Source organism: Lacerta agilis, chromosome 5 (assembly GCF_009819535.1).
Source record: "Lacerta agilis isolate rLacAgi1 chromosome 5, rLacAgi1.pri, whole genome shotgun sequence".
In the NCBI taxonomy this organism is placed as follows: domain Eukaryota; kingdom Metazoa; phylum Chordata; class Lepidosauria; order Squamata; family Lacertidae; genus Lacerta; species Lacerta agilis.
Window position 1 is genome coordinate 58,153,919 of NC_046316.1, and position 27,823 is coordinate 58,181,741.

At 41.4% G+C, this 27,823-nt stretch overlaps 1 protein-coding gene across 4 annotated transcripts; it reads left to right on the forward strand.

The window, feature by feature from the left end:
* The first annotated feature begins 350 nt into the window (after nucleotides 1-350).
* On the forward strand, nucleotides 351-27,823 carry PPP2R3A (protein phosphatase 2 regulatory subunit B''alpha). 4 transcript variants are annotated; one of them, XM_033150060.1, is made up of 15 exons: nucleotides 351-893; nucleotides 4,187-4,270; nucleotides 5,449-7,827; nucleotides 13,784-14,044; nucleotides 14,913-15,016; nucleotides 17,194-17,296; nucleotides 17,918-17,992; nucleotides 18,628-18,714; nucleotides 19,198-19,354; nucleotides 20,816-20,864; nucleotides 21,864-21,953; nucleotides 23,338-23,513; nucleotides 24,436-24,554; nucleotides 25,692-25,798; nucleotides 27,134-27,823. In XM_033150060.1, the coding sequence occupies exons 3-15, from the start codon at nucleotides 5,878-5,880 to the stop codon at nucleotides 27,228-27,230; spliced, it is 3,375 nt and encodes a 1,124-aa protein (XP_033005951.1). In that variant the 5' UTR covers nucleotides 351-893; nucleotides 4,187-4,270; nucleotides 5,449-5,877; the 3' UTR covers nucleotides 27,231-27,823. The 4 variants fall into 4 exon arrangements, with proteins under 4 accessions (XP_033005951.1, XP_033005953.1, XP_033005952.1 ...); XM_033150061.1 differs by lacking the exon at nucleotides 351-893 and adding an exon at nucleotides 1,770-2,200; XM_033150062.1 differs by lacking the exon at nucleotides 4,187-4,270.

Below are 27,823 nucleotides of genomic sequence, written 5' to 3' on the forward strand. Positions count from 1 at the left end.
CCTATATATACAGTACTCACACCACTGAATGGAATAAAGAACCAGGAGCCTATTCCAGCCCTATGGGGAAGGAGCTGATGAGTGAGTACACAAGATGGGTGCGGTGAGTCAAGCAAGTATGAGCCAAATAGCATAGGGCGGATGCACTTCTGGAACAGGCCTGGAGTCAAAACAGTCAGGAAACTAGCTGGCATTTCACAGATGCCAGACTCAAGGGTTCCATGATCTGGATCCAGAACTCCAGAGTCATGTGGTTTAGAAGCGGATAATGAAAAGCCCGAGTTTCCTTCCCCGCCTGGTTTCTGAATCTTTCGAGACCCGCCGCGACTCTTTTCGAAACTTTCCTCTGCTGCAGAGCGCGCTTCCAGCCGAACTCCACATTTTTCTGCTATCGAGGGCGTTGGCCTTTTGTTTAAACGCCCACCTCAGAGCCTGAACTCCGAGAGAACAGCTTGTCTGAATCTCCAAGGCCCTCGAGAGGGCGGTTTCCCTTGGACGGGGCAGGCGAAGAGGACGGGGGGCTCGGCTGCAGAAGTCTCTCCCACCCCACCCGTCGTCCCACTGCCGCCTGGGGCTTAAGGCACGGGACACCGAAATAGTTTCAGGCGGGAGCTATGCGGGGCAGGCGGCGTCCCTAGAACGAAGTCGCAGTCAGGCAGGACTCTTATGCTGTACCCGTGGCCCGGCCCTCTCTTGGCAGGGAACCGCCGCCTTCGCCTCTCCCCTCCCCTCTCCTCTCCAGTCCCACTTGAGCGCGCTCGGCGGGCGCCCCCTTCGTCGCGCGGGAGGGACAGGAAAAGAGGCAGAGCCTCCCTGGGCCCGGAGGAGGAGGAGGAGGGCTGCATCCGAAGAAGAGTGCCCCACGATGGGAGAAGGAGTCGCCCCGGCGGCGGGTAGGTGCTCAGCTACTGTCCTGGCCGCCTCCGGCGCTGACGGCCAACTGCTTGTTATTAATTGCGCTCAACAACTTAGGAAAGTGGCGCCGAAGAGACAGATTCCCCCCCCCCCACGCCCAAGCCTCGTCCGCGGTCTGAATCCATGCTGCGTTTTACTTTGGTGGGATAGGAGGCGGGGAGGAGGGAGCGGCCGGGGCCGAAACAAGAGGCACCTCAAGAATTCCCAACGCCTTCCGTGGCGCTCGGGCGCCTCAGCTGTCCCCAGCAGCTTCTGCGTCCGCCGGGTGAGCGGGTGACAGCCGAGGCTCAGGGAGGGAGCGGGAGCCGCTTTTAACGCCTGGGGAGCGCCGTCGATTTGCCTGCCCCTCGGTCAGGGCCGGCTGCAGGTTTTGGTGGGCCCTCGGGCACAGGTGCCCATGGGGCACGGTGATTGCAGCTCGTTTCTTGTTGCGCCCTTGCTCCGCGCTCTCTCGCTCTCTTTCTTCCTTTCTCTCTCCCTCTCCTCCCGCCCATCGCAGCTCCCGTCCTGCCTTTCCCCTATCTCCTTTACACTTTCTGCCTTTGGGTCTCTTATTGACACTCACAACCTGTGACTGCTCCGACACGCACACGCTGCAGCTCCTTTTCACACACCAACATCCGCTGTCTTTTCTCTCTTTGCACCAGGTCTCCCTTTTGCCCACCTATATATCGCAAGGACTCTGGGCGAGTTCTCAGTGAGAGGGACGGCTGGAGGAGAGCTGCAACTTTTTCGTGCTCCTTATTACTATCTCCCTTGGTGCAAATGAGGCAGAAGTGTTGTTTTGCTTTTCCTAGGCGTCTTTCCCAGCTTGTAGAATTCTCTGAAACAAAGTCCGCATATTCCCTTGACAGAGCTGCTTTGAGGCCACAGAGAATATTTTCTGAGACTCCTGGGCTTTTTGGAGCTGGATGGAGCCGTTGCTCAGCTCCTTGCAGGCATCTCAACTTAGGACATGTATGATCACCCTAGAGGCTCTGATGATATCATAGGAGCCTCTGGAACAGTCACCCATTTTGCTGCTTCAGAGATGCCAAGAAGGAGCTGAGCAACAACACCCTTGTGATTGAAGAAGCCCTCAGGGCTCAAAATAAATGTGCTACATTACTTCTTCCTACACTCCACCCAACAAGAAATAGACCTTCAACAAGAAGTCCCTGTGAATGTTGCTGGAGCTTCTGGGGCAGCCTCATTTCTTGATATGAAGCTGCTGGGAGGAGCCAGATGTTTGCTGCTGCCATGCAACTCTCCCACTGAGAAGTGGGAAACTGGCCCAGCATCTCAGGTTAGCAATGGGTCCTCGGCCCGTTGTGGTGCCACACCTTGCCTATCAATAATAATAATTAATAATGAGACGTTTGGTTTGAAGCTTGGCTACCAAATAGTGGTATTCAGGATAATCCAAAATATGATGATGGGTCATAGTGAATACAAATAAACTGGGACTGCCAGCAGGCCTGCTAGGCAGCAGAAGCAGCCTATCAGCAGTGGCACAATAATCAGCAGCCTGTGAAGTCTTGTCACGGCAGTGGGCGGCGGTGGCAGAAGTGACGGCAGCTTGCAAGGCCTTGTTGTGGCGGTGGCAATAGTGGCCTGCAAGGCCTTGCGGTGGTGGCAGGAGACAGAAGCAGAGGTGGACTGCAAGGCCTTGCTGAGGCGGGCTGCCACAGCTTCTGCCACTGCCTCCAACTACTGCCAGGAGGAATTGCAGGCCTCAGGTACTTATTGCCACCATGGTGAGGCCGCGCAAGCCCCACTACTTGTGTTGCCACAAGGCCTCACAGGCTGCCCCTAACATTGCTGAAATTTCCTGCCACTGCCGCAAGACCTTGCAGGATGCGACTACTGCTGTCACCTCCTGTCACTGCCGCAAGTCCCTGCAGGCCTTTGCCGTGAGGACTTGCAGGCCACTGCCGCTTCTGCTGTCAAATCCTGTCACCACTGCGAGGCCTCGCAGGAGTACACTGAAGATTTGGCTACAGGATGTGCATTGTATTTTATAGAAGCAAGAAGATACAAAGATAAATAGGCAACAGGTATAGTAAGACAGAGACTGGTGTTTGAGTTCGGGTAAGGAAGAATAGGTCATGTGTTTTGAGCCTGGAAAGAAGTGCTTGAGTTAGACTTGGGAAATTAGGTACTGTGTCACAGATCATAAAGAAGCAAAAGGCGTCAGTGTTCATAGACCACATATGTTTTAAAGTTGGGCTTCTAGAATCTCTGGATTTCCTTGGAAGCTTACTAAGAATGCGTTTGTGCTCAGGTTCTGCTTCTGAACTTTCCATGGGCACCTTTGCTAGGCTTTGCCCATGGACCGCTGGCTCTTACAATGTACCTTGATCAGAAAATGTAAAATACTTTGTCCTCTTATGAGTCCTGCAACATGTAGGTAGAGGGATATTTAGGTAAATATTCCAATTTGTGTAGGGAAACAGGCTTGGCCAGTGTTCAGTGCAAACTGAGCATGAACAGGAACAGTCATAGAGTCATAGAATCATAGAGTTGGGAGAGACCCCAAGGGTTATCTAGTACAACCCTCAAGAACTACAATATCAATAATTTTGGGAGTAGCAAGAGTCAACACTATGAACTAAGTAAGACAAATTTGATGCCTCAACACAAAAATGAAGTGTTGTATTCACATAAAGAAATCAGCCCTGAGTGCTCACTGGAAGGACAGATCCTGAAGTTGAGGCTCCAGTACTTTGGCCACCTCATGAGAAGAGAAGACTCCCTAGAAAAGACCCTGATGTTGGGAAAGATGGAGGGCACAAGGAGAAGGGGACGACAGAGGATGAGATGGTTGGACAGTGTTCTTGAAGTGACTAGCATGAGTTTGGCCAAACTGTGGGAGGCAGTGAAAGATATGCATGCCTGGCGTGCTCTGGTCCATGGGGTCACGAAGAGTTGGACACGACTGAACGACTGAACAACAAATTCACATAAAATAGATTCCTAATCTGGTGTCTTCATTTATAGATTTAGAAGCGCGCGCGCGCGCACACACACACACACACACACTTCTGCTTCCTGTTACCGGTATTCTTCTTTCCCTAGAAAAATGTGTAACAAAGAAAAAAATAGATAATGGTGATCCTTGCCTATATTAATAGTTATTTTGAGGGATGGAGATCTATTTATATATAATCTGTGTTGCCATGTGAATATTAATTATCATTTACCTGTGGAATACAATATTGTAACACTGTTGTGTTTCCTTCTCAATTTTCTTTTCTCTGGCTTCCTCTATGGTTCATATTTACCTTGGCAGAAAGAGTTGTGAACATGTTGAGCACTGGAAAAGAACAAGCAGAGGATGCATCATGATCTCCAGACTCACTGTCACAAAAAGCTGGTGTGTGTGCAGCCTTCCTGGCCCTCAACATGCCTCCTTGCCATATTTGGTGTGGGAGCTGGACACGGGGCAGAGGAACTAGGGCACTGAAAGTACCATAAGGAGGCATGCTGATCAGTAGGGAAGTGGAGAATGCATGTTTTGCTGGGGGTCATACAACAGTAATGAGAGGGAGTAAAGACAGTAGAGGTAGATGAAGTGGAAAGAAAGGAGGAAGACAGAACAAACAAACATCAATTGCTGATGCTGCCAACTGATCATTGGCAACGACTGGTGAAGGAATATGAGAGCACATGATGCAGCCACCTTGCTAAGCAAGATTTGGGCTGGTCAGTGTCTAGATTGAGAGACCATGAGAACTGCTTTGAGCTCCATGATGGAGGAGAGGCAAGACAGAAGTGCACTAAATAAATAAATAAATATATACACATGAGCAAGAGGAGGCCATAATCAATCTGTCCCCAGGCGGTAGACTCATAGAACTGTAGAATTGGATGGAACCATGAGGGTCATATAGTTCAACCCCCTACAATGCAGAAATCGTTGCAGTGTTCTTGGTCTGTTAGGGGGGGAAATCAAACAGGGATAATAACATTATGACTTTGTCTGACCAAAAACCAGAAAGCATTGAGCAGGCTCTAGAGTTTCACAGAGCGCTTCCTCATAGTGGATGTTAAACAATAAATAATAATAAAGGGTAGGAGGAGATTATTATTTTTTACTAATAAAGAGCATGATATTAGTTCAATCTGCAGGTTTGTCACAGTCTTAAAATGATGATTCAAGAAACACTTTGGAGACTAAGGCTACTATACAGAAGTATCTGTGTCAAAGGAAGTAATAGTACCACTTTATACTGCTTTGGTCAGACCACACCTGTGTATGCTACATGACTTATCATGCACCCCCTAAACAAGCCTGCCAGCCTCAGAGGCAGTGGAAGATGCTATTGCATTGCCAGTTTTAAAAGTATACCGGTAATTCCGCTAGTAGTCCAGTCAGCTTCTGTTAATGGAATGGGGGGACGACCATTTTTTGCCCTGGGCAGAAAATTTCTTAGGCCAGCCGTAATAAGCATGAATAAGATTATGCACTATAGCAGTAATATATGTATAAAAGATAAAGTAGCAGGTGAAGTCTGATGGCAAGTTCAATATTTTTACAATTTGTCATTGCAGGTATCTTTCACATTAATGGAAGAGTTGAATTGTTTAAGCACACTACATGCTTTTTGCTTCTACATGGCATCTGAAACTCAATACAGCAAATCAAGAGAAAACAATTCCTTCTTTTTTTCTTCAAGTGGGCTGAAGTTCTACAATTCTACCTCTAACATTTGTTTAGACTGAGAGAAGGGGAGCAATTTTTCATCAGTACGGTACTTTTTGTGTGGGAGATAACTTTTCAGTATCTCAATAAATAATGAAATGTAATCAGTGTGCCATAAATTAGCCTTGCACATTTCACTGGTTAAGTTAAATTTCTCACAGACAGCAGCTAACTTACAGTTGACAATGGATTACTTTCCCCCCATTGTAAGATTATTTTCTTAGTTAACAGAATCAGTCTTAGCTCAGTTTATAGTGCAGCCAATTAAAATTCTCATTATGGCAGTAACCTATAGACGTGTAATAACAACAGTGAATTGTTATAGCAGTGTTGTGATAGATCGTCGACTTCAACATGCTGTGCATTACTGTACGGGGGCATGTCAGGTATTTAAGCAAGGAGTTGCATGCATAGTGGCCCACCACAGTGTTTGTGCAGAGCTAATTAAAGTCCCTGCACACAACCTTAGAGGTTCAGATTTGACCCACAGACTTTCAATGCCTGAAAATTCCCTTTCTTTGGCTGGGGATGAAGATTATCATCAAATCCTTCCTAGTAACCCAAGGCTCAAAAAGGGGTCTTCAGTTCAAAACACTGCAAGTCTGAAAGATATCACTGGAGAAGCCATAAATCTCGCTAGTGGGAAAATAAAAGAATTTTCATTTGAAAAACTCAGAAATTCTTCCAACCAAGTAACCTATAGAAAGGGAAGAAAAGTTAAGTCAGACCCATTCAGTAGAAGGTCACTAGATTTTGACTTGATCTATGGCCATTTCAGCAATGATGAAAATTCCCCTCATCCCTTTGGCCTGTCACATAATTCCTCAACAGATGAGAAATGGCAGGTCAGCAGCACCTCAGTAGAGGGAAATGTGAATTCTACAGTTTCCTTACCAATGCAGACTCTCTATGAGGATAGCTTTCTTGCACAGATTTTGGAAAAGCACAAGCTGGATGGTTCTAGTGGAGATATTAAGATGTGCTTGGACATCTTGCTCAAATGCTCTGAGGACTTGAAGAAGTGTACTGATATAATAAAGCAATGTATCAGGAAGAAATCTTCAGGGAGTGCCAGTGGAGAAAGTGGCAATGATTCCTTAGCCAATTCTGAAATGATATATATGAATTTAATGTCAAGATTTTCTTCTTATATTAAAAAACTGCCTTTTGAATTTAGACAGTCTGGGCTAACTGAGCCTGGTGACATGGTAGAACTAATTAATAGCCTATCTGCTTTGCAGCAGTCTAATTTTCCTCCAGTATTTGGCAATGAACAGCCACCTAGATACGAAGATGTTGTGTCCTCCCCATCCTTTGTGCCAAGGCAATCTCTCACTTCAAACTTACGAGGTAACCAGAACAGCACTGACACAAACTCCTCAGCAAAACCTACCCACACTCCAATAGAGATTTCTTCAAAAGTTTTGCAGGAAAACTTAGAATCTACAAATGATGCTTCTGCGCTACCTCAGTTACTATCTGTAAACCCGTCAGACTGCATTTCTCCCACAGAAACTCTGTACATTATGGAAGAATCGGATAGAGAAAAGGCATTGGGCAGCGTATCAAGTGTTAAGAGGAGAGGAAGACGGGTTAATTCAGACAGCAATGAGCAGAAAACAGAAAGGGCAGACTCTGCTGGAAATTCAACTAAAACATCACCTACTTTATTTCAACCTGTAATGCTGCCCCAAACCTCCACCCAAGCAACCTCAGACACTCAAGGATTGGATTGTACTGTTCAGATTTCTAAAGGTGAATCCAGAAAAAATAATCAAGAGGAGATAGACAAACTTCTCCTGGATTTGGAACATTTTTCACAGAAAATGGAGATTACTCTGAGAGAGACTACCACTAAGACTAATCCTGCATGTTTGAAGCATATTAGCCAACCTTTGACTCTGGAAAATAAAGACAAAGTCTGTTCACCTATAGACAAAAGTCCTTCTCCCTCTTTATCAAAACTCATGGAAACCAATGGTCATAAAATGGAGGATGAAGACAAAACCCTTTTATTGCGAATTCTGGAGAGTATTGAAGACTTTGCCCAGGAACTAGTAGAATTCCAAATGGGCAAAGGAAGCTTATCAAAAGAGAAGGAAGTGATGCACATTCTTCAGGAAACTTTGGCCACTCCCTCCATCACAGCTGCTCAGCAAAGCTACATAGGTACATCTGCCAAAGAGCCTGTCCCAGCACTTATTCAACAGATGCCAGAGGTTATAAAGGTAAGAATGCAAATTTTATTTATGTAACAGGGACCATGCACACACAACAAATTTCCCACATGAATATCACTTCTGCATAGAAAAGTACAGTATATATATGTTTATATACTCTTTATGTATGTGTGTGTATACTTGTATGTTTCACTCTGTGTACATACAATGTGGAGTTTGCCGTGTGTGAAAGTGTGCATGTAGGCTGTCTGTAGATTATAGGGATTCTTTTGGCTATTTGGGGGTGATACTGTAAAGCAGGCTTCCTCAAACTCTGCCCTCCAGATGTTTTTGGCCTGCAACTCCCACGATCCCTAGCTAGCAGGACCAGTGGTCAGGGATGATGGGAACTGTAGTCTCAATACATCTGGAGGGTCGAATTTGAGGAAGCCTGCTGTAAAGCAACAATTGCCTATGGGGTACATTTTCATTTTTATGTCCTTCCATAGCCTTACTAAATCCAGTTTTATAGTACTTCAAGCTGTACCCTGCAGAACAACTTCCAGAAGTGTGTGGCCACTACTGTTGCAACAGATGTGTGCAAAGTCTGTTGTAAGTATGGCAGGCTTCACTTGGATAATGCTCACTATGGGCTCATCCAGACTTGTTTTTGTGCTGTGTTTCTTTGCACAAGTCCATGTTTTAAAGCTCCATGTCCAAGTGCTCCCCCACCCCCAGTGCTTTCTCTTTGAAAACCCACTCCTTACCACTGAACTGGAGCAAACAGCAACCTGCAAAAAACCTGAATTGTCGTTTGTTCCAATTCAGTGTTAAATACAGGTTTTCATGGGGAAAGAAAAAGCACTCTGACACTGACCAGGAAAGCATTGACCTGTGCCTAGAAAGTGCAGGGCAAAAGGTAAGTGTGGATGAGCCCTGTGTGCTCTTTCTCAGCATTCAGAACACATTCTGGAATTGTCTCAAAAGTTATGGTATTTTAAATTATTTTCAGTACACAAAAGTTGCTTACTAATTTCTGGTCTAGTTTCATATCTCCTTTAAATTGTATAAGAGAGGCTGGAACTGTAAAAACTGAATGAACATGTTCCCCTCTCCCTGGAATGCTTTCCCCATTACTTTTCCACTGTTATGACTATACAGTATAGTAGGATCACTACTTTAAAAAATTGAGTTGAGCTGAGTTGTTTACTTTACCTAAAATGTGAGTAAGAGGTGGCATGATAGAAGTTTATAAAATTATGCATGGCATAGAGAAAGTGGATAGAGAAAGGCTTTTCTGCCTTTCTCATAACACTAGAACTCAATGACATCTAATGAAGCTGAATGTAGGAAGAGTCTGGATGGATAAAAGAAAGTATTCATTTGGGCAGTGCATAGTTAAGTTATGGAACCTGCTCCCTCAGTAGGTAGTGATGACCACCAACTTGGATGACTTTAAAACAGGATTAGACAAATTCATGGAGGATAGGGCTACCAGTTGCTACTAGCCATGATAACTATGTTCTGCTGGTACAGATGGAGAGAACAATGCTTCTGAATACCAGTTGCTGGAAACCACAAGAGGGGAGAGTGTTCTTGTGCTCAAATCCTGCTTGCTGGTTTCCCACAGGCATCTGGTCGGCCACTGTGAGAACAGGATGCTGCACTAGATGGGCCATTTCCTTGATTCAGCAGGCTGTTCTTATGGATTGTGAGATTTCAAATTTATGCGCTTGGCAGTCGGCTAGTTGAAATCTCAGCAATTAAATGCCCAGAAGACAAAGAGGTTTAAAGATATTTTGGCACAGAAATAGCTTTTAAACTTTCTGCTTTGCTTACCGGACTCTGGGAAACTCTTGCGCAGGCTCTGGTGCTGTTAGTGAGGTCTCGTGGGGTCGTCCAAGATCTCACAAAAGCCTCCAGAGCCCACATGAATGTTTCCAAGATCCCAGTAAGCAAGGCAGAGAGCTTAAAAGCTCTTGATTACCAGGCTCCAAGAAACTCTCTTGAGGTCTCTGGAGGCTTTCACAAGATCTTGGATGGCCCCAAAATATCTTGTGCTGGCTCAGGAAGGTAAGGCTGCTGGTGCAGGGACAGTTCCAGGGGGTTGTTTTGACTATATATGATTGTGACTTTACACATTGCCCCCCTGGAATGTTACCCCTGCACAAGAGCAAAACACAGTCTTACTGTATACTATACTATACACTGTATACCAGGGGTCAGCAGACTTTTTCAGCAGGGGGCTGGTCCACTGTCCCTCAGACCTTGTGGGGGGCTGGACTATATTTTGAAAAAAAAAAAATGAACGAATTCCTATGCCCCACAGATAACCCAGAGATGCATTTTAAATAAAAGCACACATTTTACTCATGTAAAAACAGCCGGCAGGCCCCACAAATAACCCAGAGATGCATTTTAAATAAAAGGACACATTCTACTCATGTAAAAACATGCTGATTCCCGGACCATCCGCAGGCCGGATTTAGAAGGCGATTGGGGCCGCATCCGGCCCCCGGACCTTAGTTTGGGGACCCCTGCTGTATACTATACAGTGGTACTTCGGGTTGCAGACACGATCCATTCTGGCGTGCCGTTCACACCCTGAAAAGTCCACAACTCAAGCGGCAATATCGCACATGCGCCAAAGCGCGATATCGCACTTCTTTGCATGTGCGAACCATGCAGAATGCTTCTGTGCATGCACAGACCACGCAGAGAAATCTGGAAGTAAACACTTCCGGGTGTTCCGCATTTGGAACCTGAAAAAACACAACCCACAGCTATCATAACCTGAGGTATGACTGTACAGTGTATAATACTCAAGCTAGTGATTTTGGATTTTGACTAGTGCCTCATAGCACAATGCGGAATATTGCTTCCATAGTCCAAAGTAATATTTGGGAAGGTCCATAGCAAGTGTTGGGCTTCTGCTTTGTATGCAGAAGGGTTCCGGATTCAATCCCTGGTGTCTCCAGGTAGAGTTGGAAGAAACTCCTGCCTGATATCCCGGAGAACCACTGCTGGTCAATATAGACAACACTTAGCTGAATAGACCAGTGATCTGAATCAATATAAGGCAGCTTGCTGTGTTCCAATGATAGACATACTTGCTTGTATACAGCCACAGTTTCCTGTATGGAAATGTTATCAGACTGTGGAAATTAATCATGTGTGATGCTCCTATTTCAAAACACAGGGATGTTTTCAAAACACAAAATGCAATCACTATGTGTGATGATTGAAAGAAGAAAGTAATTGAAGCCAATTTTTATTTTTTTGAAATATTGAACAGCATATAAATGCTTTAAAATAATTAAATTTAGCATAAGGATAAGCCTTTGATTGAAAAGTGGTTTCCAGCAAAAATAAGTGAAAGAATGATGCATTAAAGAAAATATTTAAATAATTGCTTTATTATGCTTGAATTGATTATCCTGATACTTCCAAAAAAATAACCACCTGCAGCACAATCCTAAGCATATTTATTACAGAGTAATTATCAAAGAACTCACTAAAGCTAATTTCTGAGTAAACATGTATAGGAATGCATTGTTAGTGCTTTTGAATGTGGAAGAAAAATGCTTTATAACCAGCCACGTATTTTTTTTCTTGTGCAGTCCCTTTGAATTGTAGGAAACAGCTATTTTTTTCCTTAGTAAGAGAGAAAGGTGAACAATTAAAGAGTCCTGAGTACTTTTTTTTCATAGTTCAAATTAGAAAAATGTGTGATTGTGCGATGGGCACCTCATAACACAATTTTTCACACAGGTCTAAGCTGCAGCATGTTTTTGCTTCCAACTTAGGCTGATGGCTGTACATTCGCACCTCAAATTTCACCTCTGAAGCTCATAAAATAAGAACTATCTGGGAAGGTGATATATTTAGCTACTTCTGCAGTATGTCTAACTTTAGCACCACTGGTAGTAGATGTGGGTGCTTCCCTTCCCACAATACCTCTGCTGTATCACAAGCCAAGGACAGATTGTCTGACTGTCATGTAGCCAGCAGGGACATAGATTCTGGTGTAGATCATGTCTCTTGATAAAGAATCGCAAAGAGACACCCAGAGGTACTCGTACTCGGGGATTATTTGACTGTCGGGGGGCGGGGGGGAGGTTCTTTGGCCTTGTTTCTAGGTACAGTGACTGAACAATCTTTGCTGTAAGTAAGAAGAAGGCAAGGTATGTTTCACTTAGAATTTGTTGACCATAAAAAAACCAAACTCCAAATCAAGAAAATAGCTCATTGTGGCTGAAGTGAACAAGGACCTCTGCTGGGAAGACAAAAGTTTGCTCAGGAACTAAGCCAGAATGATGATCAAAGAAACATCTCTGCGAAGGGACCCAGATTTACGAGGAGAGTTAGCTTTCCTTGCAAAAGGCTGTGATTTTGTTCTTCCATCCCGCTTTAAGAAGAGGTTGAAGTCATTCCAGCAGGCCCAGGTTTGAACGTGCTTTTCTTTTTATACGTCTTTGTATCTTTTTATTGGATATGGGGACAGAACTGTGTCTCCCTCAGGCTTTTCTATTTTCAGAAGGTTATTTGCACCAGATACCCATAGGTTTAAAAATAGGCCTTCCAGGCTTAGCACACAAATGTCCTATTGGTAAACAAGAGGAAAGAGTTGAAAACTAATTTTCTCTTGAAGATAATAATATTAACACTAATAAAGATTATTAGTTGAAAAGTGTCTGCCACTTGCTGAAGAAAGAACAGCTCCAGTGTGTTTCTGTTTGTTATATGCTACATACTTTCCTTAGTGACCCTAAATGTCAGCTGTGTTGGGAAAGCTTTGTTCTACTCCACTGCTGAGAATATGTTTTAAAGGATAAAACCCAATGACTGTGGGAAAGGTCATGTATGATTGTGCTACAGTATTCTGCTTGTTATCTCTAGCTGCTAAAGTGCCTTCTGATAGTAAAAAGCAGGAAAGGGGTCTTAAGTTTTTGCTGAGAGCTTAGCTTGACATTAACTGGGGAACTTGTAAATATAAGTCTTATGATGCAAACAGGCAGTTTTTGATTCAGTCTGCCACGGAGACACCTGCAAGGAGATGGGTCTGCAGCAAGCTTTGCATCCCCTATTATTATTTGTGCATCACATTTTGGTGTTCTCATAAAACATTGGCACAAGTGGTGTGAACCAAATCATCTTATTGGCAATTTTGTTCCTCTTCCACTGTTCCTGCATCACAATTAGAGCCTCTTTGGGAAATTTTGTAATTGTATACACTCACCTAGCCGTCTTACTAATTTCATCTGCACATAGAAACCAAAACCTAGCTACCCAGTGGTCTTGGAACTGAGCAGCTTTATTATCCTAACTTAACAGTTTCCCAGACAGGATCCAGTTACAAAAGAAATCCTGAAATAAGCTCCTAAAAGAGGGGAAATCCCTCAAAACAGCTATCAAGGAGAGGCACTTTTCACCAGATTTCCATCCCACAACAGAGGTGGCAGAAAACATAAGGGGAGGTGGGCAGGACACTGTTTGATTGGTAAGCAGAAGCCAGTCTGGCTGAGGGGCACTCCAGACATCAGTGCCTTGTAGCAGAAAGATGGGGTGTATAAATCTTCTAAATAAGTACAAATGTTCTCCTATCAGATTATTATTGGGGCCCAGTGACTTTAAGCTACAAGAAACCTGTCCACTTCCTTATAGAGCTTTGAATGGATGCTCTTTTAGGAACTTAGGAAAGTGCAGTACCAGAATGTCCAGTACTAACAAAAAATTACGCATAGATCAGAAGTATACAGAGAAGCTTCATTATGCCAGCTCCACTAATCAAAATATCCTATGTGTTGCTCCTGTATGTGTTTATATATAGCTATTGTTGCCAATTAGCCAAGGTTTCAGGGGTTGTATGCCCCTGAGGGTCTTTTGGATTAATTAGGTGGTGGCACATATGTACAGCTTACTTTAGATACTTGCTCATTAATTTCTGTTTATCTAAAGGGATACACACACACACACACACATTCTATTGTACTATTCTATTAATTTTTATGCGTTATCTTTCTAGGTCCAAAATAAGCAGGAGAAGAAACCTGTGACTACATCCCCAGTGCCTGCAATTTCAGCAGTCAGCTCACAGGCACTTCTGCCTGCGAATAAAGTAACTGTTGGTACTCCCTTGTCCATAAACATTCCACGTTTCTACTTCCCCAACGGACTTCCTAATGTCTGCAGTAGTCATGAGGAGACCATTGCCAAGGTTGAGGCAACCTTTTCTGAGTTTGAAGATGAGAGAGTTCCGCTTAATGAAATGGGGAAAATTGCAAAGGTAAATATTATTGCCAGGCTTTTGGGACTTACGGAAGGTAGAGGCTCAGTACAATATCAGCAAATGGTTTCCAAAGAGAAAGCATACTCCAAGATGAAGTGGCTTTTAGATGAAGTGACAAGATGAAGTAATAAAAATGAAACTTTTCCAAAAGGAATGTTTCAGTCTATTTCCAGTCTCTGTCAATTTCACATGTATTTATTCATAACTCCATTCTACCCTACTTCCACATTAATCTACTGCCTTAAAAAAAACACTGTAAAACTGTAAATAAATTCATATTTAAATATGTATTTAAATCACAAAGTATGATTTAAATACATATTTTATCTTAGTGTACTCATTTCTAAATGTATTTTATCTAAAAATACACATTTTAATGTAGTTTAATGTAGTTAAAAATACACATTTTAATATTTTTGAGTCAAGAGCAGTATCACAAAACTAAAGAGAAGTGCAAACTCCAAAAGAAAGTTATGTTTTGACCTGTACATTATTGCAGGAGGTGTCAGGTTAGTTCATTTAAGAATGTGGGCTGAACAAAAGTCTCTTCCATCCATTTGTCTAAGGGTGAGAGAATAAATCTGGGCCAGCTTGATGCTGTTCATACTGCACATGGTCTCATTCTGCTTTTAAGTGGCTCATATGAAATCAGTAATACTTACTTCGGAGTAAAAAGAAAAAATGGATTCAGATATTAATGTATTGGGTCCAATTTTTAAAAATCTGGTTTAGTTGGATTTTTTTTTAAAGCCAAAAGTTACATTTTCTTCATCTTATTTTCTGTTAAAATGTCATCATAAAGATGAAAAAATGCCCATGCCCGAATGCTAGCTAGCTACATTCTGTCTTATTGTGTTGTTCACAGATATGCTGCTGCCCTCTGTACTGGAAAGCTCCCATGTTCAATGCATCAGGGGGTGAGCGGACAGGATTTGTATCTGTACATTCATTTGTGGCCATGTGGAGAAAGTGAGTACACTGTGTAAAAATATTCTTCTGGAAAAAGCAGCACAGTATGCCTTTCTTTTGCTTGTTTATGTATTCTTTTCTGTGTTTCCACTGTGCCCTTTAAATACAGCTCTCCTTTTTAAAAAATACTGTCTCCAGTTTCTTCCTGTTAATGTATTCTGTATTTATTGACAAATGCTAGTCCTGTTTGTTGGATAAATCTTGTAGTCCTACAAGTTTTGCATATGTATTCATAATTTTCTATGCCAGAAAGGCCCATTGTGACAGGAGTGGGCAAACTTTCGGCTTGTGGGATCTGCTTTGTTTTTCAACTTGTGGTCCACCAACCAGAGCCAGGTGCAAAATAATGGCCCAGGAATGGTGTAGAATTGAGGAACAAGGTGCCTCTGAGCACATGCTCATGCCAGAATGTTGTTTTTAGTATAAGAACTGGAGCTCCCACACAGATCCTTTCACACATATATCTTCCCCAGTTGTCCCCCAGCTTTCTTCATCTCGGCAGCCTAACTTAAGCGGGAGGACACTTTTAGTTATCTCTATTGTAAAAAATATGCAAGCTGCATACCTATGTTGATCTACAATCCATAGATCTACCAGTAAATCCCAGAAGGTGATATCCAATCATGGCATCCTATATGCACAGTGGACTTCCACTCCTGCAAATGGGACTTCCTCTCCTTCTACTTACAGCTAATCACATGACCCCAGAACAAGCTCCAGAGCATTGGCAGAACCTTCAAAGCAGATGGGGAAGTTTGGTCATATCTGCTGGTGCCTTGTTGAATTTCACCAACTGGTCATAATTTTTCTCCCAGCCATTCCTACACCTGCCTTGGAATTTCTGGTTTAATTATAACATCTGTCAGAAACACATCTAATCTTGAGTGAATACTTCAAGTAAGGGAGCTCTGTTTAGCAGTGCAGTGCTTAACCATTTTCAATATTATAAAAATTGCATACCTAACAGCTGGTGGAAGCTTGACTATGCCACCCGCTCCTCCCCATGTCAGCTCCTCTTGCCCCCAGAAAATGTTCCACCAAGGATCATGGGGCCCTTCTAAATGGCAGAGGGGGCAGAGCTGAGGGGGAGATGAAATCTCTGAGGCAACATTTGCAAGCAGAGACTGTGCTTAACTCTGGATCCATAGAGAGTCATTGAAATTAACAAGGACCTTACTGTTAACCTCAATAGAATATAGGCGATTCTTGTTATTGAATGTCTGTCTGAAGTTGTATTACTTTTACTTACAGTCAAGAGAATAAATTGGATGCAGACCACCAACTAATGACATCAGCTACAGCATGCTAATGGATTTGTGTAGTACTTATTGAAGACATTATCACAAATTGTGTTGTACATTATTTATGCTTATATACCAAAGAGTATATATAAAGTGCTGTGAAAATATGATCAAAAGAGTACATGTCTATTTTGGTCCCAATGCATGAATTAGGAAACTAATCCACCTGGCACAGAAGCCAAAACATTCATGTGTACAACTGTTCTTACATTACTTTATGCATGCTTTCTGGTGCATGAGGATGAATCTGTGTACATTCCACATCCACAATCAGCCTTCAAGGCTGACCTAGAAGTGGCACTAAGTATATCACTGGAAATTGCAACTCTCTTTTTTTACTCTATAGTTATCATTGTGAAGCAACTCCCAAGCCAGATAACTTCAGGTGGCTATTTTTGTTGAACCACAGCAGAAGAAAGGGTTAATCTTTCTTTTCTTGTGCAGAGCAGTCATGATCCCAATTGGGACCCTTGTCATGGCTATTTAGAGTATAAAAAGAGAAAGTGAGAGTCAACTTCCAGATATGTGTTTAGCATTATGTCTACTTTGATCCTTAATGTTAATACTATTATTATTCACCGTATTATTTTTGCGTCATCAATATACATGGTGCTTTATATGGAATTTCATAAGCATAAAATAATCAGATTCCCAGCCCCCAAGAGGTTTACAGTATAAAACAGATGATGTGAAAGACAAATAGAGGTTGCAGAGGGTGAGATAAGTGTACAAATAGGTGAATGTGAACAAATGCAGTTGTAGCTGGGAATGAGAATTAAGGGGTTAAGCTGAAGACTTCACAAAGCTGTGTGATTTTGATTCTTTGGGAATTCAAATTGATAGGAGTACTTTTACAGTCTTATTTCTCCTTTGTAGGATACTACACAACTGCCATGATGATGCATCAAAATTCATTTGCCTTTTAGCAAAACCCAGCAGCAACTATTTGGAACAAGAAGATTTCATCCCTTTACTGCAGGTTCGTGTGACTTGCTAATAAGTGTCATTTTATTAATTAGAGAAAAAACGCTTTACATAAGCAAGTCATCCCTTTCCTCCTCAATATACTCTACCCAGAGAGCCACAGCTTAATTCACTCACTGTGAGCTGAAGTTAAGCAAAATGCAAATGAAAGCTAGTCTGGGTCTGCATAGCAGGATGCCCTATTGAGAGAGGCACTGACGGGATCTTCAGTGAGGAGGAGGTTCCATGTGAACACACACACTGGGAATTCTGCTTATGTGCCTCTTGTGAATGTGGACTGAAAATACGTTGTTGCCTGCTATGTTTTATTTTTCTGTCTTTTAAAGTAACTCAGAATGGTAGCCTAGCAGATGTGCATTACCTATGAATCTTAAAGGTTTCATTAAAGATGGTAGCTTTTATAATGCTGCTATGAACAGTTGCCTGCGCAAGTTCTCCTTGTGGGCTTCCCATAGGCATCTAGTTGGACACTGTGAGGACTGAATGCTGGACAAGATGGACCTTTGGTCTGATCCAGCAGGGCTTTTCATATGTTCTTATACTCTAACTGCTGACAGTGTTGTATCATATCATTTCTCTTAACTTTTCTATGTTACATAATTTGGATATCTTTCAGGATGTAGTCGAAACTCATCCTGGACTGACATTTCTGAAGGATGCCCCAGAATTCCATTCCCGCTACATTACTACGGTAGGTTAATTTCATGTACAAGATGTCAGCATTTGTCTAAGAAAAGGTTTGTGATTAATTTTGAGCCGTGCTCAGTGTTACCAGGAAAGTAATTCACATTGTCAAATGGCATAATAATGTTTACCCCTAGCATCTTGTTCCCTTCCCTACAGTCTTTGTTAAGTTGTCCACAATGATAGGCTAGTAATACCCTATAGTATGCAGGGCTGTCTTTGAAAACTGCTTGGAAATAGCAATCAGTCCAAAACGCAGTGACTAAGTTACTAACCAGAACTTCTGGAACTTCTATTGCTGCACTGACTCCTGGGCTGTTTCTGACCACAATTCAAAGTGTTGGTGCTTGCCTTTAAAGCCCAACATGGCTTTGGATCTGAATATCTGAAAGACTTTCTATACCCGTATCAACCTACTCTTGCCCTGAGATTACCTTTGGGTATTTTAGATCCCTCTGAGACTATATGCATATTTTTGTTGTTTCCTATACATGTAGTCCATTTTGTTGATTTTAAATATTGGTCACTGACTGCTGTCAGAAACAGGATGTAAGACTTGTGGGACTTTGAGGGTTTTTTGGTTTTTTTTTAAATCACACAGATTAAGTCCAGTTTTGAGACTTGTATTTAATCTTTTTCCAGGTTATTCAAAGAATATTCTATACAGTCAATAGATCCTGGTCTGGGAAAATATCCCTAACAGAATTGAGGAAAAGCAACTTTCTGCAGGTATGTTATTTTTCTTTTTTTATTCCAATGAGCAACAAGTATTTCTTAAATACTTTCCGTGATAGCCGTTGTTACACAGAGTAGATCAATTGAAATAATTGGACTTAAGTAAGTAATATTAGTTGTTCCCATAGCTTGTTCGGTGTTTTCAGTTTTATGGCTGGATTTAGCAAAAGTTACTAAAAGAGGATCTGGACAGGTTTGTATATTTCTAGTGTTGAAGGATGATAGATATGACACAGTAAGGATTATAGTAGCTACATAAGCATATGGTCACAAAACTCTATCAAGTATTAATTTTGCTTGTTTGTGGATTATTAAAATAATCACAAAGTAAAAGTTTTATGTTTCATACAGTTCTTTTGCTGTTTAAGGTATGTATTGAATAATAACAAAGACTGACAAGATATCATTCTAGTCACAGTTCTTGGTCTGCGCCTTCTGCCTATGGAAAAGAGAATGAATTTGTTCTCATTTTTTCAGACCCTAGCTCTCTTGGAGGAAGAGGATGACATAAATCAAATCACTGATTATTTTTCCTATGAGCACTTCTATGTTATTTACTGTAAATTCTGGGAACTGGACACTGACCATGATCTCTACATCAACCAGAAAGATCTGGCTAGATACAATGATCAAGGTAAGCAAAGCAAGAGAAGCACTGGTGGTGGTTGTTACTAATATAAAATAAATATTCTCTCATATGTACTTTATGGGCATCCCAGATTACTAAACTTGATCTCTCTTACTCCATGTTCTTACAAAAAAACAACAACCTTGCATATCTCTTGCTGTGCTTCAGTCATGTCATTACTGTATTATGCAAAATAGACATGCAATAAAGTAGTCCATGCTCTTGGGAAAATTGGATTGCATATAGCTTTTCCCTGTTCAGTTGCTGAAAATGCTAAACTTAAGGGTGGCTAATAACACAAGGCTGTGTCTATTATGCCATAACCTTGTAGGGAAAGAGATGTAAAAAGTTAAAACCATGGACAGGCACCATATCCTTTACCATCTCAAACATTGCTGTAACGCTGTGGGTTGATTTTGGCCTAAATCTGCTGTGGATTGAAGCATTAAAATGTTACAAAGTGCCTTTCCTATAGATGGTCATCAGTCCAACACACCAGGCAGGACACACTCTTGATGTGATCTTTTTCCCCAAGTGATATGAGGATGGACTAAAGATTGAGGGACTGCAATGTGCTCCCTTGCCATGGTCAAACCATTATCTGGTTAAGTTTGGGCTGATGGTGCAGTTCCCTCCTGTAAGGGTGGTGGGCCTGTTTGGATGGATTCCCCTCAAAAACTGATGGAACCTGATGTGTTCCTGAATGCTTTTTGGGGGGGGGGGTCCAGTGGAGAAAGCTGGTGATGTTGTCGAGGATGTTTTGTGAGATCAGGTTCACCTTATGCAGTCGACTGATGCACACAAGATACTTGTGGCTATGCATCCAGCCACATGCCCCCTTGATCCTTGCCCCTCCTGGCTTATCAAATCTAGTAGAGGGGGGCTAACTAGTTGGGTCCAAAGCGTAGTTAGCGCTTTCCTAGGTGATAGCGTGGTCCCTGCCGCGTTGAAAGAGGCAGTGGTGCAACTGCTCCTAAAGAAACCAGCTCTGGACCCTTCGGATTGGAACAGGTATCAGCTAGTTGCCAATACCCTTTCTGGGAGAGGGTGGTGGATAGGGCCATGGTGGAGCAACTGCAAACATTCTTGGAGGACACAGGTTATTTAAATCCATTCCAATCTGGGTTCAGGCCTGGTCATGGAATAACCTCTTACCCGTATCTGGGAGTGGGTGGCAGTTGTTGTGGCCCATTGCAGCCAGCCGTCGGGAAGCAACAGAATGACTAAATCAAAAGTATTTAGAATCAAAACCATTTTAAGGCATTTATTTGATACATAGTAAAAACATGGCCACTGAGGAAAATCATTCTTCTGTTGCCTTTTGCACATGATTGAAAGCAATTTCTCATATGATTATTCTTCTGCATAGATATCACTTGTGTATAGGGAAAAGCAACAATTGTTAGAACTATTGCAAAAACATTCAAGAACTGAAACTGTTCCTAATCCTTATTTCTTCATCTACAGCTCTGTCAAACAGGATTATAGAGAGAATATTCAGTGGAGCTGTGCTTAGGTAAGAAAGTAGGGAACAATTAAGATCGAAGGAAGAAAATTAATTTTTGAAATAACAGTTAGAATGGGATTCAGGAAGTTCAATGTAGGATATAATCACTTTGATTCCTTGTCTGGGGGTGGCTTCAGATGTGCAGCTTACATTGGCTTTGTTTTAAATCATTTGGAGAAGGGAGGGAAAGGTACAAAACTCAGCGGTAGATCTTGCTTGCAGAAGGTTAAAATCTCTGACATCTCGAGGTGGGGCTAGGATTGTCCCCAGGTAGAAACCCTGGAGAACCATTGTTAGTCAGTGCAGAAAATACTGAACTAAATGGAACAATGATCTGACTCAGTTTAGCTTCCTATGATCTCATTTCCTAAGGCACATGTAATGCTCACATTGGCTGCCATGGGCATTATTTCTCTTTTGAATTATCTCTGAACTACATTGTTGAGAAACAAAATGTAAAGCTCAATTGCACTTTTTATTGTGATGTGAAATTTCCCTGACTCTTACACATCATCTGTCAGAAAATCTCCAGGAATGATTTCTGTCTTCAATTCAGAATAAACTGTTTTCAGAGCTTGAGATACAGTGGATTGAACACACATGCTGTTACTGAACTATAAACCTTTCCCAGTCTGTATTTTAGATACATTCATAAGGAAGCTTTATCTTCCTAGAATGTCAGGGAAAGGTTGCCACATGGAGACTTTGTACAACATAAATGATTATATAAACAGCCCAAAATCTTGCTGCTGAGAGAATGTGGTGTACTTTAATTTAAAAGTTGTCATGTTTGGGTTATTAGTTTGCAGTTTCTGATCTGCTCTCTAGGGAACTCTTGCAAGTTAAATAGTATTGAACTTCAAAGAATCAGAGAGTGGGTATCCAGCACTAACACATCCATGGGCTCTCTAAGGAACTGAAAGTGAAATGTTGAGGTGTATTCAGACATCTGTTTTTTAAAAATCGCCATGTGAACTTCAGCGAGTGTTTGAAATCTGTCTGTTTCAGAGGAATTCAAGTGCACAAAGAAAACCACATGAGCTATGCAGACTTTGTATGGCTTCTAATTTCTGAAGAAGACAAAAGAAGTCCCACAAGGTGAGATAAGTCATCCAGAAATTTGGAGTAGGTAGAGTGAAGGAACATATATACGTTTGCAGGTTGTTAAATGTCTATGTTATGTAACTCCAGGGGCAAACAGCAACTGCCAGGAAGGCATTCTTGACAGGAAAATATGGGGAAAGGATAAACCTCTGTATACAGTACAGCTGCAGCCAAATGAGACTGCCCCATGGTTGCTTTTTGTTCTTGTTCCTTCTCCTAACATTTCCTGTGCACTCTGCACACATATATAGCACTTCCACAGGCTTACAATCTTGGCCTCATGTGTCACTTGCTAATCATGTGCTGGGGATAGGGAGGAATGAAAAGAAGGAGATATTGGCAGTCACAAGCATGCTGTTTAAAAAACACAATGGAATGATTCAGCCAACACAAGTGTCTTCCACTAGTGTGGTGGGGCCTTTTGTCCCTCCTTCTCCTCAAGCCCCCATGCCCAATTGACTCTGGTGGGGTTGGGGAAACACTCAGAACAGCACTTAAGGGAAGGAGGGGAAGATTGTTCTGTCTGGCAAGTGAAATGCTTGCACTGATGTGATGATCTCCTTAGTGCTATGTTGTATATAAAATATAAAAATATTAAAAAACGAATGTAATATGTAGATGTGTAATTGCCCATAGAGACTGAGTGCCCTGGCTGTCACTGGATGAAGAACTTGAACTAGGAGTCAGTTCCACTCCATTGCAGCCCTTAGGACCCTGCAACCCCAGGGAAGCTTTTTGGGAAACATAGAGGGCTGAGGTGGGGTGGGAAACTTCCCTTGTCCAAGTGCTGCATTGGATACCACTTTATGTTCAAAACTGTCCAAAATATATTTCCCAGTACACTCTAACTGTAGAGCTAAAACAATACATGCAGATGCCAGGGACACTGACATAAACTGATTAATGCTACTGTAGGAATGAGCTGCAGTGTTGCTCTCTCCACATGGCCCAAGGCGGCTTTACTTTTGTGGTAGAAAAAGGAGTCACTCCCCAGTGGCTACTAAGCCATGAAGATCAGAAACACATTGTTCTGATAGTTAGCCTCACTGTTATAGCATCACCTCTGCTTTGAATTTATCTAGACATCTTCTTTATCCTGTATTTTGCTGCTAAAAGTGAACATCTTCTCAGTTTGTAATTTCTCTTGAGGATGGAGAACTAATGCAGTTTGAGTCACTGAGCTACTGAGGGTATTTTATATCTTAGCTCATGCTCTAAATTTCTAGATAGAAATTTCCAGTGCAAGCCATTATAAGGAAGGAGTCTGGACAAAGCTTCACTGTGCATATAAAAGCTGTCTCAATAAGGGTTCTTTGTTAGAAATATTGCTTGCCCCAACTTTGCTACAAACAAATCTTATTCATTCCCCTTTCCCTAGTATTGAATACTGGTTCCGCTGCATGGACTTGGATGGGGATGGCATGCTCTCCATGTATGAACTGGAGTATTTTTACGAGGAGCAGTGTGAGAGGATGGAATCCATGGGCATTGAGCCACTGCCATTCCATGACTTACTGTGCCAAATGCTTGATCTAGTGAAGCCAGAATGTGAGGGTAAGACTGATTTATACAACAGTATTCATCTACACCATTTCTTGGGAGTATGATTATCTTTGATCTCCCAGATATATTTGATCTCCCAGACCCCTTTAAAGAGTTACCATACTCTGTCTGCATCACTTCTTTGGCAGTCACCAGCAGGACACTTGATCCAAGGAGATGATAAGATTCCTTGTGTATGGGAGACCCAGAGCCAAGTAGTGATCTTTACTAACCTCCTGGGCTTTGCATCCTCAGCCAATTCCTTAATTAACATTCAAAGCAATAGCAAAAAAAATGGTAGAGATCGGTTCCCACCACCACCAAACAGGCTTTTATTTTCACTCTCCAGGCATTTAGAGGTGGCACAACAATTAGGTGCAGAGGTTCAGAGCCATGAGCTGCTAATGCCACTAATACAAAAATGGCTTTATAAGGTTCTGTAAATGCATGGTGAGCCATAATGTATCTGTGTGATCTCTCACCCACAGACCTGATAGTGATGCCGATTAAGTCAGTGCACACTTGAAAGGCCTTGTCCACAAAAGTATTTGAGAAACGTATTTCAAAATATGTTGACTTTGGGGGGTGAACTCATTTGAATTTTCTCCTGGTGATCAAGCACTAGGGGAAACTTTGTTCACAGCAACTATCTTGTTGCAAACTGCTTTTGAGTCCAATTTTTTTTAACGGTTTATATAAATAAACTCTTCATCATCTCACATGCTGATTCAAACTCAGTTAACAAAATTGTCAACCTGTGTTGAAAATAGATCACCTAAAAGAATGGGTGAATCTGGCCTGAAAGAAATCATCTCCCATTTCTTCATAAATCTTTAAATACTATTTACCATACGACCTGTAACCCAGAAGCCTTGACACCCCAGTCCTACTGAGAACTGCTAGACTGATAATAAAATATGTTCTGGTTTTGCAGGAAGGGTAACTTTGCGAGACTTGAAAAGATGCAGAATGGCTCATGTATTTTACAACACATTCTTTAACCTAGAAAAGTACTTGGACAATGAACAGCGGGATCCCTTTGCTGTGCAGAAGGTATAAAGCAGTTCCAAAATAGTGATTGTTCTGAGAGTTCTACTATGGAAAGGAACAAGAGATGGATACTTTCATGAAGTTCCCATTAGAATTTATTATGGAATATGGTGGCAATGGTCAAAACTATGTATTTAGAACAGAAATTTTCCTAAATGTATGCTTAGTAACCCCAGAAAATATAAGAAGAAGAGTTGATTAAATTTGCTTAGTATCTGGAAAGGTTGTGTAATATCCCATTATATTATTCTTTGATCAGGTACTAGGACAAGTAATGACAAGACATTTCTGCATCTTCAGCAGAAATTAAATGATTAAAACCCTGCTTGCTTGGTGTCATAAGGCCTTTGTACATTGGCCTATTGCACATTATTATTCTTTAACACTTAAAATGATTCTGGTAAATGAGCAGCATACATAAATGGTAAAATCTGTATGTAACAGTAACAGTTTCTTCAGTACATATTTTGGAGGAACAGAAACATAGACTGTTTTCACTTATCTTGAATGTGATCTTTGGCAAGTTTATCCAATTCAGTGACAATTATTAGATGGGATATATAATGTCTACAAATTTAGAACATCAAGTAGGATACAATAATCTCTTTTTCTGGGCTTAAATAGCTAACATTCTTAGAACTCTTTAAACTGGAAGGGACAACAAGAGGTAGCTTACCTACTTATCCTTTCCCCTCATATAGCAACCCCTATATCCTTATTCACCTGATTAAAAAACAACTATTGGTGAAGAATCTGTAACTAGAGAACTATGTTGCTTTTATTTCGCTTCTGAAGTCAGTGGTCTACTGTAGACAATAAATGCCTCAGTCCAGTGTTCTGGGGCATTAAGTTAAAAGTGTATAAAGAAATGTACACAGAGGTATAGCGTATGAAAAATAATTTGTTTGCCCTATTTCTAGTTTTCAGTAGTTGTACTCTTCAGAGTTTGAATTTCCCAACTGCAACGAGGTTCCATGCAGTTTACCAGGAAAGTGAATGGTCAATGCCCTGAGACTCTGTGTGTGTGTGTGTGTGTGTGTGTGTGTGTTCAAAGGCATCCTAGCCATTGCAAATATGTATATTGTGAAAGTGACTTGGTTTGTTCAGTTTTGCATGTTTCCTTCTCACATATTTATTTAGGATGTTGAGAATGATGGTCCTGAACCCTCCGACTGGGACAGATATGCTGCTGAGGAGTACGAAATTCTTGTTGCTGAAGAGTCTGGCAATGAACAGTTACAAGAAGGGTGAGTGTCAATATCTGCAAAATGTGGTTATAATTGCTACTCCCAGAAGCCTCAAAACTCGTATGTTTGAAGATGAAAAGTTGTTTTGAAGCAAAACTAAAAAGAAAAACTGTTTAAAACAGAGAAAAAATGTTTATGAACAATAAAACCTGATGGGTTACTAAATAACTAATCTTGGAATGTCACTGCAATTCTGTTCAAAAAATAAGAGGAAGTGACTATGACAATAAACACATATGACATAGTCATTTAGGGTGTCAGTCCTTAGTTGATAGTTATACTGTTTGCTACTGTATCTACAAAATGTCAAAGCAATTAGCCGAACTGTTCCTAAACTATGCTGGCAGAAATGTTACAATCGCTTTTTCAACCAAAGGATTTGTGTATTATTGATGAATTCATATTGCTAACTATGTAGATGAAAGCTTCCATGGCATATTTAAAGCATGCCCTGAGGCAACTCAGCCTTGGCAGAGAAAGGATATGAGCCTTGATTTCCTTATGTTTTAGTTTATAGTACACTACCAGGCACTGACACAGAAAATTGCTATGACTTAAAATGTGTCTTTCAGGAGTTGGCTTTGGTAAGCAAGATTGAGTGAAAATAAGCAATGTTTTATAGTAGTATGGTTATTCTGGAAGCACCTTCACGTCAGTGAAAGTACTTTTATTCTCCAGGGCCAAACTCTGAAAAAAAGCCTGTTCTGTATATCCTGTTCTGCCCAGCATACCTCTGGAAAAAACTGCATTTTAGGGACCCCTATTCCCCCTCTCCCTGGCAACCGTCTCCCACAATGAGCAGCACAGATGCATTTGCCTATACCTGGGGATTATCTCCAGCAAAAGAGGGTGTTCCGGTTTGCGAACATTTTTTTGAAGCCAAACATCTTATGCGGCTTCCGATTTGAGTACAGGAAGCTCCTGAAGCCAATCAGAAGCCGCACCTTGGTTTTTGAACTGTTCCAGAAGTCAAACGGACTCGCGGAACAGATTTAAGTTTGACAACCAAGGTACCACAGCATGAGGACAGAGAAATCGGCTTCTTTTGCATGTTGTTTTGAGCCTTCTACAAAGTGTATAAACCTATTAAGGTGATAAAGTGAAAAATTGGTAAGCAGTGGTACCAAATGCTTTAGTATGTTATACGTTTAAGATTTACATGGAATCATCATGGCCATTTGGGTCCACTACTTACATTTCCGCCCTCTACACCTGTATAAATACCTCAGATTTATAGCTCTTTTACTTACTGAACAATGATCTAAGTAAAGGACCTCAGTTATAACTAAACATGTAAACCATCTGCATTCTTAATATCTTTCTTCCTTTTTGTAGATCTTTTGATGATGACTATGAAACAGATGAACTCTTATCACTACCTGAAATTGAAGAAAAGTCAGACCACTTAGTTATCTCAGATCTATCAACCTAAACATATTGAAGAAGTGTCTCCAAGGTCTGTTGATATTAAATGGGAGAGTCCACAGTTCTTACATTTCAGGAATTACTTCATTCTTTTCCTTGAGAAAATAACCAACATTTGAAACCATAACACCATATTTTTTAAAAATAAATAAATTACTTGCTTCTGCAGTTTGGTAACTTCCAGCAGTATGGTAATGTGTGTGGACATGGGCTTCTGCAGGCATATTTAGAAACTGTAGAGAAGCTAGGAGGGCTACACTGTACAATGAAACATGGAAAGGGTTGAAAAGAGTCCATGGTCATAGAAAACCAAAGAATTTAAAACAAGTTGAAGAAATTATTTCCTGCCTCATGGATTCTTTTCTCTTCTTTTTATACTTAGAAATTGAACCTTCAGCTTCCTTCTCACCTTGCTACATAATTGTGACAAAAACTACATGTTTTTCTAGAAATGTTTTCAGATTACTCCACTGGATAATCATCACAGGAAGATTGTCAATGAATAGCCAGGAGGAGGGGTGTCCCAAGAGTTTATTTAAATCCAATATAAAGCTACTGGATTTGTTTGTTTTTTAAAGTTTATTCTAGAAAAATCCAGGC